We start from the raw sequence: 19,119 nt of genomic DNA on the forward strand, positions 1-19,119 counted from the left end.
CGAGCTTTGTCCGATCCTGAGTGATTTATTATTTGTGTTCACATCATCCTACCTTGGTGTTGTGTATAACTGGTTCTAAAAGAATGCAGACTGTCCTGACTGCTGGTAAATAAAGTTGTTTGTTTTGGATTCATGCCAAAGATCCTTTAAAGTTTAACAGCAACAGCAAAAACAAACCTTTCGCTCTAGACGTGCTGGATTTCATTTAATTGTGGTGCTGATTTTCTTTTTGTTCCCCAAAGCCATTTGTAAAGTTGTTCTGAAAGTTTGTTTTCATTGACTGACTGACATATCTTTTCCCTGCAGCACATTAACTCGGTGTCATGGGCGTGAAAATAAAATGTAATTCTGCCATTTATATGTATATGCGCTTCTTGCTGGGTGTTTCAAATTAAAGTTCAATCTTTTGAATTAGGCAGAAATGTAGCCTATGTCAGAATTTGTATTTCTGCTTGGCTATAAGCAATTTAGTTTGTAATTGTTAGCTTTGCTTATTTCCCCTCAAGGACAGCATTTACCAACTTTTAAGTTCCAGGTTAAGTAGTGACTTCAAGCAAATCAAGCTTAAAGTTAATTACAGTGACCATATGAGTTTCTCAGCAGAGGGAAATATAATTCATGGATTCCACACCAGTTCCTGTTTGTCATGAAAGTAAGAAGAAAATAACAAAGAAAATTGTTTGTTACACAGGTGAGATAAACCTCACGTGTGCCAGCAGAATGACAATAGTTTTTAATCTGTTTTTTTATTTCCAATGAACTGATCTGATTAATTAAAACTATATTTATAAACTGAAAAATTATGAACAGGACAGTGGCAACATAGAAACGCTCCTGCTGAACTTGATCAATGGTTAAAGAGGAATAGCTAATTAAAATAGTGGCAGTGGATTAGGCTAGGCCTATGTGGCATAGGCTATTATAGCCAATCTGCTGGCCTCCAGCCAGGCATAAACTGCTAGGCTTTCCCTTACAAATAGGATTTTTTTTTTTTTGCAGTTTCCATTCCAACACGTTTCTTCTTTTCCAATTAATATATGTGGTAGGCTAGCCTATATGTTAAGACTTTTATGTTTGACGTGTTGCGTATTTTTTTTTTTTTTTTTTTTTTTTTTTTTTTTTTTTTTTTAAATTCTTTATTATTATAAAGAACAACATTTACACAATTCAAAAAGGCATATCGCATTCGTATTCCTATCATACAAACAAACCAAGCGAGATCAACACACTTTACATAAAAGAAATAGCATACAAAACAAAATAAAACAAAAAACAAAACAAAACATCAACACAAGTGATCAATCAGGAATCAGGGCACACAAATATTCACTAAAAAGTTGGGCTCCTTTCATTTTACACAGTTTAATTGTTTTTTTATATAATATTAATTCGTTATAAAATGCAACAAAAACGGGGGAAGTTTTTTGAAATCGACATTTATGAATAAAATAGTTTGCCAATAAAATTAAATTATTATTTCCAAATTGAGTTTCTTTGTTTTCCATTTTTAGACCAAATCTTATTTTTTCATACGTCAAAATAGGGATATCTTTCTCATTATAACTTATCCAGTACTGAAACCTATTCCAGAAAGTTTGGGTTGCATTACAAAGAAAAAAGAGATGTTCTACAGTTTCAATATCGGAATTACAGAAAGTACATACATTCAAATCAAGATTAAATCTTTGATTCAAGAAGTCATTACATGGATAAATCTCATACAACATTTTAAAATGGACTTCTTTCACTTTGGGAGGAACTGGAAAGGACAGGTAATTGGTTCTTATCTTTTTTATATCATTTTTAGTAAATTTCTGGAATATATGTTTTCTCTTAAGTGGTGAAGGGAAGCAGATTGAGTTAAGGGCAGTTCTTATAAATTTATTGTTACATTTTTTATCTGGAAAATTTTCTCCCTCTATGAATAATGAAGGCTCTTGTGGAATGATCACAGAGTAGGTTAGCATGCCTTTGGTTAAAAGGATCATAGCTTGTGGTATTGCCTTAATTACCACTTTGTATTGCTTTTCAGTACAAACCAAATTATATTTCACAATGAAAGAATTATATGTTAAGATATCACCATTACTATCCAACAAATGACAAATTGAACGTGTTGCGTAAATGACCATTTTGTTTTAGTGCGTAAATAACAGAAGTGACGTAAAGCGGGTGACCTGTCAGATGATGGTCACGTGGTTCAGTCAGCTGATGCTAACGCTTACAGCCGGACGGACGGTTCTCCTGCGGTAGAGACGGAGCTGACGGTCAGACAGGATGCCTTTCTCCGAGCTCTATTTCAACGTTGATAACGGCTACCTGGAGGGGCTGGTCAGAGGCTTTAAAGCTGGAATATTGTCCCAGGCCGATTATTTAAACCTCGTTCAGTGTGAGACCCTGGAAGGTAAGTTTACACAGATGCTAATAGCTAACCAGGGCTAACCCTTCTAGCTAACGTAAGCTGTCGTGAGAATGTTGCATCTAATCGCCCTATCCATCCAACACCCGCACCCCGTTGTATTATTGTGACTAAGTGCTACTCGGTTATCTTCACAGCGATGATTTGCATGGAATAAAGGTTGGAATAACTTTCAATCATCGGTTGTTTAGGGTTGCTACCCTCAGTTTTGGGTAGCTAGCACAATGCTAACATAAGCCAGGAAGGGATAGCCAAGTGTCCTGTGGTCTCTTGATCAATAATGGGATTTTTAGAGGAAGTGAGATTACAGTACAATAGCTTTAACTAGATTGTTGCACTGACACGGCAGCATATTTATAGTGGTCATTAACCAATAAACTGACTTGGGCCTTTTTCTGGTCTCATTTATACAAACGAGATTTAAATGCTGAAATGTGATATCTGTAAAATATCTTAATACATCCTTGTTCCATACAACAAAATACTTAAACACTAAAACTATGTATCAAATAATTATTTCAAATGTGTGTTTCCTGCTCTTTTGGTGATTTTTATTTCTGTACTGTACACCATCAAAAAAGTGAAAAACAACATCATTAATCCCAATAGGCATCCTAGAGGAAATGTTATTGCCATTATTTTGCTATCTTGACACACTAGCACTTAAAGGCCAGAAATGCATGCATGCACAACAAGACAACTGGGTGTTTGATGCCTTGCTCAAGGGCTACCTCGGCAGTGCCCAGGATGTGAACTGACACTGCCTCCACTTGAACCAGCGAACATCTGGTTGCCAAATCAAATTCCATGAACTGAACTAATGCCGCCTACTACACTAAAATAATGTTTTTGTTTTGATGTATTTATATTTTGTTGTTTTATTGTATTTGTACCCGAGGGGGCAGCATGAACATCTCCCCTTGTGGAAGAGGACATTAGGAGACAAGAAGTGCCATTTTGACCCCATTTGTCTGTCTTCATTCCTCAAGGGTTATCTATGAAAAGGACTGCAATACTTAGAGAACATTGTAAATTGGCTGGAGAAAATTAAAATGTCCCATATAAAAATAAATGGCTAAAGCATGCCAACATAGACCCCGTTTCCACTTGTCTTTAACATGTGGTTTTTGTGATCTGATCACATGAATACAGCTCTAACTACAGGTGAAAACACTCTCAAGACGCATTGAGATCGGATCACAAAAACCACATTCAGAGGTGGTTTACGTCGCTTGTGTCCGAAGTGGTAGTGGAAACAGCAATGTGGCTTTTGTCCACATTAGGGACCTACTCAACTGCCGCCCCCTGCCTGAGTGGAAATACGTTGAAAATGCATCACTGGCGTTTATGCAGCTTTTATAAAAGCCTCATGAATGTTAGTTGCATCCGCCAGTATTGCAAATGACAAGCTTTCTGTCCTCTGTTTTCATTTCATTGCGTAAATCTCAAAACACGGAAATCGCTGCTATTGACTGGTGTGCTGCAAGGCAACGACTTCCTGCTCTTATCTGCTTAAAATTAAAAGTCAACTTGCGTTTGGCTAGTAACAGGCTTTTAATTTGAAGGCGCACAGGAAATATTCTGTTCGCACATGCAGTAACTTAACTGCAAATAGAAAGCCGTGTACTAGTGGTGGTGACAAGAGTGTAGCAGACGTTAGAAAAGCCGTCCGGCGAGCACAAGTCTTTCACCAGCCGAAGTGGCGTAATAACTTACTCGCCTAAGAGTTTTTACTTTTATATACTAGCCTATCTATGATATATTACTCGCATTTGGCGAGTGTTAATGTAGAGCCCTCTAAGCAGTGTTGTGCGTCGCTCCTCTTTGTCTAAATGAGACAGTAGCCTATCTCGTCAACCTAGACTTGTAATTATCTTTGCACGTAATGCATTTAAATAGCAAATGCGATTAAAACTGTGGCACTGTACAGCCCTGTATGTTTACTTGTTTGAACCCCACCGGTTAAAAACACCAATGCAAACGGAAATTATGTGTTGATTTGCATACAGAGCGGGTAAATGCAATCTGATCACAAGTAGACAAAGAAGTCACATGTAAACAGACAAGTGTGAACACACGGACTGAGAGCTGGCCACCTTTGATCAGATTACCAAAATCACATCATAATCCCAGGTGGAAACAGGGCCATAGTGGAATGGTTCTGCTGTGTCATGTTGAGTCATGTTTTGTTGATAAGCAGGGGATGTCACTCAGAGTTAATTACTTCTCTTGCGGCTTGGTGCCATGTTTCTTCCTACATTTACCATTGAGAGCGAGGCTTTTCTAATCAGCTGTACTGTCTGTCTCTGTCCATGTGGCTCCCTTTCTAGATCTGAAGCTCCACTTGCAGAGCACAGACTATGGCAGCTTCCTGGCCAACGAGGCGTCTCCTCTCACCGTGTCTGTCATCGACGACAAGCTGAAGGAGAAGATGGTGGTGGAGTTTCGCCACATGAGGAACCAGTCGTACGAGCCGCTGGCCAGCTTCATGGACTTCATCACGTAGGGGGAAAACACTTGAACTTGAACTTTAATATTCTCTGCAAATTTTCATTCCTGCTACCAGATACACAGCATAGAGATATCTTCATTTCATTGAACCTTCATCTCATACACAATATACAATTCAAAAACAACAAATACACAACAAGCTGATAAATAGACAAAACAATTGAAACATTTAGACAGCGATGTACAGTAGAATGGCTTCAATTAAAATGAAATGGATGAAAGTACAATATAGCCTAATTAATAGAGTTACAGGTAGAGTTCGGCAGATTTAAGATATGTCCAAAATGTGTTAAAGGATGTGAAGGTATTTATTTGTCGCTGTAAATATAATTGTCTTTCATCATGACAACCCCTCCACCCTCCTATTTACCTTGTGACGTTCAGGTACAGCTATATGATTGATAACGTCATCCTGCTGATCACGGGCACCCTCCATCAACGGGCCATCTCCGAGCTGGTGCCAAAGTGTCACCCGCTGGGCAGCTTCGAGCAGATGGAGGCTGTCAACATCGCCCAGACCCCCGCCGAGCTTTACAACGCCATCCTGGTGGACACTCCCCTGGGTGTGTACCTCCATGTAAACTGTGGTTATAAGAGAAAATGTGAAAACTGAACAGTGATGCCTCTCGCAAAGCAGAAGATGGCGACACAACTTGGAAGAAACATCCATTATTGCCTTTTTGATGGTTTGATGCATATTCGTAATTCTCTTTTTTCAGCTGCATTCTTCCAGGACTGCATTTCTGAACAGGACTTGGATGAGATGAACATTGAAATTATTCGTAACACACTTTACAAGGTAATCCATATTTCTATTAACGATCATATTATTGATAAAAAAAAATCTCTACGTAATAAAATGCAGGATGAACATAAATACACTGTATATTTATTAGAGAAGCCAGGAAAGTGGTTGTGTATTTAAATCAGAAGAGATGTGAAAGAAAAAAAATATCTAAAATCTAATGTGTAAAATGAAAGACAAGGTACATAAAGATGAATAAATGATAAAAACCAATAACATTTTGATAATGAACTGCAATGATTTGTGTATGCATTTTTTGATGTACTTGTGTCCTTTCAGGCTTACCTGGAGGCGTTCTATAAGTTCTGCTCCAACCTCGGAGGAACCACGGCTGACACCATGTGTCCTATTCTCGAGGTGAGTTTTTCTGTTTCTGGGTTGAAAACAAACACACAGAGCTGTGTCTAGAAACTATGTATTGGTATATGATATTGAGTTGTTCTATTAATACGTTGAGTAGAAGTGGCTTTAGTGAGATAGAATTGTGTGCCTGAAGACATTGAAGTGGTTTTGGCTGCCGATGACTTGTTGCTCCACTGACCCTCCTGTCTCTGCTGCAGTTCGAGGCAGACAGGAGAGCCTTCATCATCACCATCAACTCGTTTGGCACAGAGCTGTCAAAGGAGGACCGCGCCAAGCTCTTCCCTCACTGTGGCAAGCTTTACCCAGAAGGCCTAGCTCAGCTGGCCCGGGCCGATGACTACGAGCAGGTCAAGGCCGTGGCTGATTTCTATCCTGTAAGTCCTTAGCTATTGGCCTGCTTGGATCAGCTAAGCTTTGATCTTCAGAATTAAACCATCAACATGTTAAACTGTTAGTTACTTTTTTTGTGAACAATCATATTAATCATGTCTGAACTTGTCCTCAGGAGTACAAGCTGCTGTTCGAAGGTGCCGGCAGCAACCCCGGCGACAAAACACTGGAGGACCGTTTCTTCGAGCATGAGGTGAAGCACACGTGACCAAACATACACCTACTCCCAAGTACATACATAACTTACATCTTGTGCCTTATGCACACAGTGCCTGGCTGTTCTCCCGATCAGTCATGGATCCGTCATGGTTTCGGTGTCCACTGGAAGCGTTTCAAAATGAACATTTTGCACGTTTAACAAGCATACATATAAGTTTTCAGTTCATTAAGATGGAAAAACTGATTTGTTTGTTTTTTAGAAAAAGTCACAGAAAATGACATTATATTGACTGTTAAGTGTCATGAGGCTAAAGAATTCATCATGTAATAGTCATATTTTGGGGATCAGTATTATTGCTTTTCATTTAGAATTCCTGCTCTGGTGTATTGAACACTCCATTGTTTCAGGGGTAACTGATCTTTGCAGCTCCAAGATGGCTGCAGGGTACTGCATTTGGATGCACACTGCATACTGGATTTAGGAAAATATACCGACATCGATACTTGGGATTTAAAAAAAAATCTCAGACGCTATTTACTAATTTTTAATATAACTATATATTTGTTTCCTTTTTTATTATATCATATATTTACATAATATGTTATATATATTATAAGCCAACATACAGGCTTTATAGACAGTATGAAGTTTAGTGTGAATATGAAGGTAGTTTCCTGTCCAAATGGCAGTAAAATAATTAGGTGTGCTTGTCATGATCAGCTTTGTGGCGTTCATACTCATCCGTCTCTTCCTCCTTCCTCTTTACAGGTGAAGCTGAACAAGCTTGCCTTCCTCAACCAGTTCCACTTCAGTGTGTTCTACGCCTACGTCAAGCTGAAGGAGCAGGAGTGTAGGAACATCGTGTGGATCGCAGAGTGCATCGCCCAGCGGCACCGCGCCAAGATCGACAACTACATTCCCATCTTTTGAGCACTCCCATCTTCCCCTTCTTCCCATCATCATTTCATTCCATCGTATGTCTTCAACAGTGTCTCCAGTCCCACATCTGTGTGAAAAGAGTCTGATGGGTTTGATGCTACATTTTCTCCATTCTTCACTCATAGGTGTAAATTGGTTCCCCTGGGTTTCTTGTTGTAATGCGAGTTCCAGCTAGGCTTATTATTGTCTTTAAAGTAAAACACTTTCACTTAAATACAGAGGTTTAACTGGAAAATAGTTACCCTGAACCTGGTCCAACAGAGGCAGTTGGTGTTTTTTTTTTAACATAAGCTCACCAGGTAGAGGAGGCAACTCATTTGACTTTCAAACACTTTCCTTTACACCAGAAGAAGGAAGTCCATGAATTTGTCAAACATCCACCAGGACAGAGAAGCCTTGGGTGTGGTGAAGCCTGATTTTTATTTGACAAATTTCCCAGCACAATAAACACCAACCATTGTTTTGAGATCATGTTGAACTCCAATTACACAAAATACTTAAAATGTGCAGTATCATGCGTGGTTTGGAATAATGTTAATACGTTAAGGTCCCAATGGGTAAAATCACACCATGGCAAACTGCAGCAGGTCCGACAAAGCAGATATTAAAGCATTCCTCTGCTCAGCATCAATCTCCACCAGGTTCTATGTAAACTGTATTTATTTCTGTTTTAGTGCTTGCTAATATGTCCGGTCATTAATGTGGTTTACCCCCAAACAAATGAGTGAAATGTGTGTGAGCCCCTCTGGATTTACTGTCTTAAATAGAATATTAGATATGAAAAACTCAACAGTTGAACAGGAGCTTTCAGTCCTCTCCGTCCCTGTTCCTGCGTGTGAACTCTTGAGTTTCTGTAAATGAACTTAATGGAATGAGGCAAAATCTTGTGAGTGTATGACGGACTTAATGTTTAAAGTATAAAAAGATATATAGATATTTAAAGATGACTATATGATTTTTTTTTTCATGCTGTAAAAATTGATTTATTGCCGTTTTGATCTGTTTCTTACTTGTGAAATGTGTATTGTAAATGTGACAAAAAATGAAATAAAGACATAACTGCACCATTGCTGTTATAGAACATTATCAAAGTCTTATCAAATGAAGTATTTTCACTGGTTTGACATATGTATGTGTGTGTGGAGGTGGCTAATGAGTCTTCAGCTAAAAATCTGATTAGTTTTCAGAACATTATGGAGTTATATTTTGTTGTATACACTCCTGAACAAAATCTTACAACCGGGAAACTAGAAAGTATTCGGATTTTGCAGTGGTTCATTGTAACCAGTGGCGATTCTAGGGGGGGCCTGAGGTGGGCCTCTGGTTCGGATGTTTTTTTTTTTTTTTCCTGATATGTAGCCTAGTTCAGAGATGATATGTATTTATTCTTTTCTTTCTTAACTTTTTTTTGATAGGTAGTTGCCACGTTCATCACACAAACACTCCAATCCACTGATATGAGATCAGTTTGCAATTTTCAAGTACTAAATTAATGGTAGGACTGTGGCCACTAGAACTGGTCTCTGGTCAGCAAAGGTCTTGAAAACAGCATTAGTGTGCTTGTGACATGCGTGCCACCCATGCAGGTGTATGGGCACGTGTATGGGCACGTGCCCCTGCAGATATTTGAAATCTGAATAAAAAAATAAAAGTTTGTAGTTAGCAAGTGTAACATGTTCTTAGTAAGGGCAGAATTTCATAAATAAAGGTTTATTTTTTTTTGCAAGATATTTGGTCAAAAGCTAGTTGTCATCCGTCCTTCTGTCCAGTTGTTAGGGCATCTGGCTGCTAGCAAGTTATGTTGTCTTGCTAATTTTACTATTCATCTGAACTGAAATAAATGTTGACTTTGTCCTTTATTCTCTTCGCCAGAATGCACTAGAATGCTTAGATTACATGTTAAAAACACAAAAAAATCTTGGGGGGGGGGGGGATGCCCAGACCCCCCTTCAGGGGTTTAGTTTTCTGGCAAACATTACAATGGATACTAACATGATTTGGGCATTTAGGATTATAAATCATCTTTGAATTGGTTGTACAGCATATCATATACTATTCATTCAGGTGTGCGATGGCCACCCCACTCTAGCTCTGTGGCACCTTGGCCACCCCAGTCAAAATTTCCTGGAAATGCCACTGATTGTATCCAAGTTGTAAGTAGAGCTTCAAAATGCAGAGTAAGCAATTTATTGTAAACTCAATTTAAACTCAAACCGGCTGTTCATCAGGCCCTCAGTCAAGAGGGATGCCCACCGCATCATCTCCAGATCATGATGGAGCCTACTCCACTGTGCCCCGTAGAAAACATCTCTAGAAGGAGCTCCTTGTCATGCCAGTAGCATTAGAAGCCATCAGGACCGTCCTGGTTACATTTTTTCTCGTCAAGAGGACAAAACTTTCTTCCACCTTTCAACGTCCCATGTTTGGTGCTCTCTTGCAAAGTCCAAACGGGCAAGTTTGTGGCGTGAGATGAGAGCTGCGAACACACCGCACTGGCCGCACGGCGAGATTACATACTGGTGCGAACACACTGCACACCGCCTCGCGGCGAGTTTAGAGAAGACCACTGATTCTTGGGTGGACGCGCGGCCACGCGCTAGTACATTGACTTTGTATGGAATCTCTGTTCGCAGCTTTAGGGCCTTAATTTAGGTTGAGGATCGGCCTGTGTCTTCACGGACTGCCGCAATTGCACGTTGAGAGAGGCCTTGCTTGTCCAGCTCAACAATCCAGATTTTGGCGCGTATTTGGAAATTGTTAAGGCTATGGTCCTAAACTTTTGATCGGTTGATGAACAGCCTGTTTGAGTTAATTGGAATTAAGTTCAGTTTTCCATAAATTGCTTACTTTGTTTTTTGTCTCTTGCTCCTGTTTGCATTTTGATGCTTTGGTTACGATCAACCACCGTGAAATGCAAATACTTGCAATATCCCCCGGTCTTTACAATTTGTTTAGGACTGTGTATGCTAGTGTCTCTGTGAGGCTCAGTGCAGTTGTGCTTTTACCTACTGTATCTCTAAAGTCAAAATGCTGATATTTGATGTATTTAGGAATAGTGTTCATCGTAGTTTAGTGCGTTGGCACAATCAAAGTGCTCTAAACAAAAAGTACAAGTGAAGCTGATGGGAAAGGTATGAGTTTTTCATTTTATTCTTAATTACCATTATTGGACGAACCAAAATGTTGACCTCCACAGTTAGAATAAGAAATTATTATAATCCATCTGTAGGCAGGCTATGAATCTAATGTATTTACCAACATTCCGTGGCAATCGATTAAATTGGGTTAGACAGACTTGCTACCATCCCCAGACTAACGCCACTTCCATTTCTAATGAATATGTATAAACACTTTTTAAATTTGAAACGGTTCATGCCACAACAATTTGAACTTTTCTATTTGTTAATGTATGGAATACATTTTCATAATTCAAATGTAGTTGCATCCACAAATATCTCCCTTAGGTGATTGAGCACAGGCTGACTTCTCTTTGGGTTGATTGGGTTTGAGTCTAATCAGGCTTCTCAGCTCCAGCTGTTATATCAGCAGCCTACAGGCCTGTCAGTAAACCTGCAACTCTTATCACAGAGCTTCTGTAAAACAGAGTGAAAAAAAACACACGCAAAAAACATGTAGCCATGACCTTACAGCTTAAAACTAAAGCTCGACTCTGTGACCTGCACTGTTCCGTAGGCCTGACGGACTGGGACATGGACAAGGAGCTGAAACTGGCAACAACCTCTGACCAATTTTACCATGGTGACCATTTTTAATTTCCTCTAAAGCTTTCAGCTTCCCTAAGAGGAGGATTGTTTTTCAATCCCATTCAATCAAACAGCACATAAATCTATTGATGTTACAATGAGAACACAGCTTATTACACTAACTTACAGTAAGGAACAGGGAATGTGGTCAGTGGTCACATCAACTGATTTAAATTTCTCAATTTGCAGTTTGTCAGTAACATTGTGTGTCTGTGTTAATCTATCCCTGATGACAGATGACAAACTGAATGATCAATATGTGGTCCAAAGGCCTTCCGCAAGAGCCTCTAGGAGAAAGGATGAATTCATTTGGTACGATAAAACGTCAGGTGAGCTGGGAGAAAAAGTTTTTTTTTAAATTAAATCTGAGGCTTCCATCTGTCAGAGGAATAGCTTGACATTTCAGGAAATACTTTTATTTGCTCTATTGTCAAGCTTTAGGCATGGCTTTAACTCGAAGGCTTATGCCAAACTGATTGTTGTGGCACCTCAAATGTCTGCCTTGTTTTTTTTTTGTCCCATCAGACACCTTTGTGAAGCCAAACCTGTGGCTGTTAGTGAATCCCAATATTGCCTGTCCAATCAAGTACGGAGGAAATGCAGCAGATCTGCAGACTGTCTCTGAACCTGCTCTGGAAACTCCTCTACGGGACCCTGCACAGATCCAATGTCCACATAACTCAGAGTTCCACATGTTCCCTCAATCTGTTTCCCTATCCACTGATTACATGGTACAGTATACACTGCAGACACCAACAATTTTTACTGTTATGCAGTAGCTACCTTTGTGTGCAGATGTATGCTTTAGTTTACACTCAAGTGAACACACCGCAGTGCTATGGAGCTGGATTTTTTTAATAGGTTTTTTAAATTGGTTTATTCGGTGCATGAAGACACACATGCATGTATGGGTGACATAATGTGTATTGATACCAATTGTGCCCAACTATTCCACTGAACTGCAGGTAATGTTCCAAGAAACTTGGCAGTGCATCAGCAAAGGCATGGAAGAAAAAGACTTCGGGATAGTTGACCTGCATGTAAACAATGGTGGATGCAAATTACTTGAAAAATTGACCCTGCAAATGTATTATGAGGAAGGAAAAGCACCGGACATGCATTTTTAGAGGTCACTTTTTGGTGAATAACAGTGACTAGGTAGCTTGAGACAGCAGGAATAGGCAGAGGGAGGTGACTTTCTAATCTGCTCACAAAACTGTAAAGAGGTATTTGTCACATATCTGAGATCCAATCACAGTACAACACATGGTGAAATTCCCTTTTTTAAGCACTATTCTGGCATTTCCACCTGTGTTTACGTTTATTTTCATATAAATAGATCACGTGTAAGAACCATGTTTAAATGAAATGTAATGCCAGGTAAAGTTTGGCTTGATTTGATCTTCGTGTGTGTGTGTGTGTGTGTGTGTGTGTGTGTGTGTGTGTGTGTGTGTGTGTGTGTGTGTGTGTGTGTGTGTGTGTGTGTGTGTGTGTGTGTGTGTGTGTGTGTGTGTGTGTGTGTGTGTGTGTGTGTGTGTGTGTGTGTGTGTGTGTGTGTGTGTGTGTGTGTGTGTGTTTTCACTTCACCGTCCTCGACTACTACACCAAGAATGAAGACGTCTCCTGTCGACCAACCAAGAATAGACGCAAAGGAAGGACCACAAAAGTCAGGGTGAGACCATCAAGCCTGTCCCCGGTTGCTTCAGTAGGATAAAGGCAGCTCTCCAATCACCCTTTTATCGTGTTCTTATACTTTGGGATTTTACATGCCTGTGGATTTTACATGCCTGTGTTAGAGGAATTATTTTTCTATATCTCCCTGGTTTGTAGTGGGTGGGAGTCTGTTCTGTTTGAAAACATTTTTGTCTCTGTCTCGTGTTTATGTGCAACGATCAGAATTAAGCAATATTTGGATAAAAACGCACTGGCACTTTTTGGATGTTGCCAAGCACTGTTTATTCAAATCTGATCAGAACAAACCCACCTAGACAGACATAATGAAGCAGGTTAGGTTTGAGAGTTAAACTTTATACCTAAGACTACTTAAGACCAAACTATGAATTTGTTTAATGCTTATTTAATCATGAATATTTATCAACACATTCTCAAGCTTTTAAACCAAATTTTGAGAGGCTTTGAATATGCTTGAGAAAGGTATACATTTTCTTGAAGATCCCCTGTAAGTTTGAGTTAGCATTGGTTTCCCCTGTCATTTATGAGCACCATAAGTGGAATGAAGGGATTTTTCAATTGGTTTCTGCTTTTCTTCCAGGACAGTAAAAACCTGAAGCCCGGATGCTGGCCTCGTCCACCAGTGAATTACTGCATACTCATCGCCTTGGCGCTCAAGAGTAGTCATACTGGGAGCCTCAAAGTCCAGCAGATTTATAACTTCACCAGGTCTGAGTTGATAGTTTTGCTAAAGCAGCAATGTAACAATCCTATGCAATGATATACTATTACATACATTCTGTTTATTTGGCACCCAATAAGACATTTTTAGGAAGTAGCTGGAAAACATTTTTATATGTCAGAGTGATCCGTGGAGTATGGGTTTGAGCTCCTTCATTTTCCTCCTTCTCCTTTCCCAGAGAGCACTTCCCCTTCTTTCAGACGGCGCCGGATGGCTGGAAGAACACCATCCGACACAACCTGTGCTTCAACAGCAGCTTCCGGAAGACATGCAACCAGCTGTGTAGAGACGGCAAGAGGAAGTCGTGTTTTTGGCACCTGACTCTGGAAGGCCACAACCGGGTAAAGGAGGAACTGCGCACGTTGACCGGAGAAACCGTCAAGGAGCTGGAGAGGAGCATGTCTCGCCCAGGTGATGCTTAATCAAATCTGAATGGAATTTAAGCATGTTTCTAATGAGACATTTCACCGTCAGGAAATAGAGGCACAAGCAGTGTGACCTGTGACTAATCTAAATGGCAACAACCACAGTAGCCCATAACTTCAGCTCTTACTGCTACAGTTACTTAATGCTGTTTTGAGGCATTCATTTTGGTGCCAAGTGTTTATTCAAGTAATTAAACTACCGTACTGACCAGGATACCTTGACCTGCAGGGTTTTTAAAATATTGGACATTGCTGATTTGACTTTCATCAAATGCAGCAGAATCACTTCAATAATTAAAAACTGAAATTTGAAATGAGTCCTGTGTCAAAATGTTGGGTCTTAATCTGCAGCAATGAATTTAGTAACAATAATTTGAAATCTTTAAACTTAATGAAGTGAGTTGCTGTATGTGACATGCAGGAAATCTATATCACTAATGAATGTTTTCTTCTTGTTTCAGATGTAATTCAGAGTCTTTTTGCACTGTGATTGCTGTGGTAAAAAATTAATAAATCAATGCAAAATACCACATTATATGCGGACATTTTCTCCTGTCATGCTGTATTTTGTTTAATTCTTGTAAATATTTTGCCATCCCAGAGAGCATTCTGCTTTACTTTCACAAAGGTGAGGCCAGACGAACATTATTACACAATATCAGGTCAAAATAAATTCCTTTTTTTTGGGGGGGTGAGGGGGGGTCCCATCAATAGATTAATTCCATCTGTAAAATGGCCTGGCCATCTATTTATTTTTTATTTATTCTTAAATCACTGTTGAATACATTTTTATTTATTATTCATGTAACAACACTCTGGTAAAAAAGCATGGTTGTTTGCAAACTGCTAAATATGACAGATGTAGTTAGCAGATATTTAAGGCATCCTGCATTTGAAAGGCATGTATGGGGACATCCTAAATCTTATTTAGGTACGCTAAATATTTAGGAAGTTTCGGTATTGGAACCCACAGATATTTTTTTTGAAGCAGATAAAGATATTCATATTCAATTAAATTAGTTTAAAATGTTTTGATTATATAGGCTGACTTTTTTTTCGTACAAAATGAAAGTATATGTATTTATATACATTTATTTTTTACACTTGAGCGAGAATTGTACTGGGCAGGACATTTTTACAAACTTTAACCACTTTTTTTTACACTGCCATTTTCAGTGTAATGCTTTGTCTTTTTTCGTTTTGCTGAATTCACCTATATAAATGAATGCAATCATAATCCTTTATTTCAGCCAAGTCAATAAATCATGGGCAGTGATTGATTTCAACAGTTTTTAACATGTTCTAAAGTGACTGAATAGTGTCAAAATATGTAATTGTTTTTAGGGTTGTATGTAAATATTTGCCTCATTTGCCTACAGTCAAATGGTTTAGGGAGATGCTGTGAAAGGGAGCTGACGATTGAGTTAAGTTTGACTGCTGATTGTAAGTCAAATCATTGTCAAATGATTGTAAGTGGAACTTAAAGTGGTTGTCAATGAGCACATGAAGGCAGAACAAGGCACCAGGAAAGGTAAGGGCTGACCATTAACACTGGGGCCGACACAGTGAGATTGATTGATAAGGTTTGATAGTGTCTATTTGTGTTTTTTATAATTATCTTAACAATTGATTAGCAATGTGATGCTCTCTGTACAACAGAATTGTAACGATGAAAAGCAGTCTATTGGGGCTGTTCCTCCTCCTCCTCTCCAGCAGTACAGTGTGTGGACTAGGATCAGTGGTGTCGAAATATTACAGGCTAAACACAACTCATGTAACGTGGAAGGAAGCTCAACATTCCTGCAGGAGGTGGGTTTTCCTTTTTGTCCAAATTGTCTTCAGTAGCTATGAAAAGTCACAATTTCTTGTTATGATTGTACAAAGTAAGCCTTGAATGTGACATCACATAGAATAAAAGTGAGGAAGATAAATTGTCTCAATCACATTGACTAAAAGGTGATTTAAGAAGATGGACAGAGAGAGTATATTTTATAACCCTTATTAGAAAGCAACCAGTATGAACCTCTATGATGTGTGCACTCTTAATTCAGTCAACATTAATACTGACCCCAATATCTGGGGGCCCTTAGCATGCACACGTGAGCCTCCCAACCCCAGTTGGACTTAATGTTTGTTCACACGGAGGAAGTGCCCTTTTTTAATCCCCCCCTGTAGATAGTCTGTGCACGTCATTGGTCAATAGTTGTACCAAATATCTTCAAAACTAATGACAACCCATCCTTCTCAGCTGTACTATGTGCTGCATGCCAATTATTACAGTTAAACATGTACAACATCCCAGACTGTTTCTATAATTTAGTTTCTAATCACTTGTATTCTTGTAAATTACTTTGCAAATAACGCCTTAATTTTTTAATTTTATTTTGTTCCAAATAGCTCAATTGACTACACTGACTTGGCCATTATCCACACACAGTCAGATACAGACCAGATATACACGGAGAAATATAAGGCATGGATTGGCCTGCACAGACCAACAGAGTCCTATCAATGGAATTGGAATTGGAATTGGGCCGATGGAACCATCAATGACTTCTGGCTCTGGGATAACATGCCAGAGTTTGGTGACAATTGTGCTTACGCCAATTATGACGAGAAATGGTAACAGGATACTGTTCTTACACAAGACTATCACAGTGCTTTTGCATGTTAGGTAGAGTGACTTCATATCACACATACAGTATGTTATATTAATGCATACCATTTATTCATGTGTTGCCAGGTTGCTGCCAATTAAATCTAAAAAAACACACCCACACACAGTTTTTGAGGGTTTAATCCTCCTTAATTTAAGTTTTTAATGACATCCAATACTATTCAATGTAACACAATGTTATTTATTACCTGTCGTTATAGTAGTTTTGTTATTAGTAATGGCACTCTCTCATTTCTGCACCTACTTTAGCATTAAAGATTTACAAGAAATCAATGCAAGCAATAATCCATCCCAAGTTTATCTCATTAAAGGTGAAGTAAGCAGTTTATTTATGTTAATATAAGTGTTAAATCACTCTTTATTCATACAGTGATCACAAAGCCGATCTCTCAGTCAGCTGCTTTGCATGTAATCGGCAAATAAACTTATTGGAGTATCCCGATATTTTTATCCAATCAGAAGAGAGAATGCTACAAACCGACACTCGTCTCACTCATATATAGTATATACACTCCATGGTCTCAATGGCGGAGCAGATAAAAATCCTTCCCAATGTCTGTTTTGATGGTTTTTATCATGTTTTATCACACTTATGGATCTGAGATTATGCTAGATAAATTGCTGCTTGAAGACCGCAGTGCATTAATGTGGTTACGTAGGGACGAGCGAGGGGACTGCTAACTGCAGTAACTGACAGGAAGTTAGCTAAAAGAACCATTCCGCTTACAGCACCTTTTAATAAGTCTGTTTTTTAGTTTAAATTACTTCAAATTTTCTAACACATTCTGCTGCTGCTATGTCGTGTTAGAACGATTGTAACAATAAACTCTAATTGTATTAATAATTGATAACTAAGGCTGTGTTGTTTCCCCTTAACATTCACTTTGATGGTCCATTTCTATGAATTATTAGTGGTATGGTGGTAAACAAAGAATACATTTTTTTTTTTTGTTACACTATCTTCTTTTCAAAATGACACCTCACACTATCTTGTTTAACAGCTTTTAATACCAAGGTGTTTAACCTTTATTGTTGTGTTGGATGTATGACTTGCAGGGTTTCGACATTGGCTTGTGTTTTGATAATTTGCATTTGTTTTATTTAGTTGCATTGCAGAGAGCTTTCAGCTACCATACACCTTGGAATATTTTTCATAATAATAATGATGATTATTGTTATATTTTTAATTGTGTTGTTCATATTTGTCTTTAAAGGGTTTCTGGCAGCAGTTGTGAATCCATTTATTTCTTCTACTGTTCCGAGAATCAATACGCCATAGACAAATTCATACCACAGTCGAAGACATGGTCTGAAGCCCAGCAGTACTGCAAGGATAAGCACCATGATCTTGCAATTTTCAAATACCCTTCCGATTTCTACTCAGCTATCAAAAAGCAGGACTTTCCAGTCTGGACTGGTCTGAACAGAGATGGTAAAAACCAACACAACTGCAATTTGCCATGCTTTTCTAAACCACTTTTATGAATCTATAGGCATTTCTAATAAGGCACCAAATGAAACCATCTCAAGCATCGTGTGGCAAGACATTTTTCTTGTCAAGCTCTTTGAAATACAATTGATCATGTGACCGTACCATATGGATGTGTACATGTGAAAATGTTGAAATGAGTTTTGTTGGAAGACATCCATGGACGAAATAAATATAAATCAAATCAAATATGCCAGCATACAGGGTATACAAAGGAGTTGAGGTAACTTTAATCCACCAGTAGAAACATATACTGTATAAGGGAGTAAAACCGCTGATATGTCATGTATAGTTTGTCCCACGCATATTTTCATGCCTTCAATCCCCATCTTTAGCTGTAAAGCTAATTGTTGGATCGACAGATAGTTGATTTTCGGACAAAGTAGTGAAAAATTTCCCCTCATCTGTTCTGCAGGTGAAACATGGAAGTGGAGCACAGGGTTGTCTGAGTACAGAAATTGGGCATTGAATGAGCCAGGAAATGGCGACTGTGTCTCCTTGTCCTCTGTGCGCAAAGATATGGCTACCCAGGACTGCTCTGCCCGCTTTCCCTTCGTCTGCTTCAAGGACAACCTGTTCCTGGTAAAGGAGAATAAAACGTGGGAGGAGGCGCTGGAACACTGCCACACCCTCAACTACAAGCTGGTCAGCACGCAGCCTGGAGAAGACCACAGCTACCTGATAAACAGGGTCAAGGAGGCAGACACTGAGGAGGTAGGTTCATTTTCACGGTCAGTGTCACAGTGACCTTGTACCATATTGTA

At 39.0% G+C, this 19,119-nt stretch overlaps 2 protein-coding genes across 2 annotated transcripts; both read left to right on the top strand.

The window, feature by feature from the left end:
* The first annotated feature begins 2,222 nt into the window (after nucleotides 1-2,222).
* LOC307253180 (V-type proton ATPase subunit d 1) lies at nucleotides 2,223-8,651 on the top strand. Its single transcript, XM_080031086.1, has 8 exons — nucleotides 2,223-2,404; nucleotides 4,750-4,921; nucleotides 5,315-5,493; nucleotides 5,650-5,729; nucleotides 6,015-6,092; nucleotides 6,296-6,472; nucleotides 6,604-6,681; nucleotides 7,417-8,651. The coding sequence occupies exons 1-8, from the start codon at nucleotides 2,278-2,280 to the stop codon at nucleotides 7,576-7,578; spliced, it is 1,053 nt and encodes a 350-aa protein (XP_079887212.1). The 5' UTR covers nucleotides 2,223-2,277; the 3' UTR covers nucleotides 7,579-8,651.
* Nucleotides 8,652-11,225: 2,574 nt separating this feature from the next.
* On the top strand, nucleotides 11,226-14,679 carry foxr1 (forkhead box R1; the record flags this gene model as incomplete). The annotated part of the gene is made up of 7 exons (XM_080028864.1): nucleotides 11,226-11,346; nucleotides 11,588-11,680; nucleotides 11,877-12,082; nucleotides 12,961-13,023; nucleotides 13,624-13,751; nucleotides 13,943-14,175; nucleotides 14,651-14,679. The coding sequence occupies 7 exons, from the start codon at nucleotides 11,226-11,228 to the stop codon at nucleotides 14,677-14,679; spliced, it is 873 nt and encodes a 290-aa protein (XP_079884990.1).
* Nucleotides 14,680-19,119: the final 4,440 nt, after the last annotated feature.

This window comes from Ammodytes marinus (assembly GCF_949987685.1).
Source record: "Ammodytes marinus genome assembly, chromosome: 1".
In the NCBI taxonomy this organism is placed as follows: domain Eukaryota; kingdom Metazoa; phylum Chordata; class Actinopteri; order Uranoscopiformes; family Ammodytidae; genus Ammodytes; species Ammodytes marinus.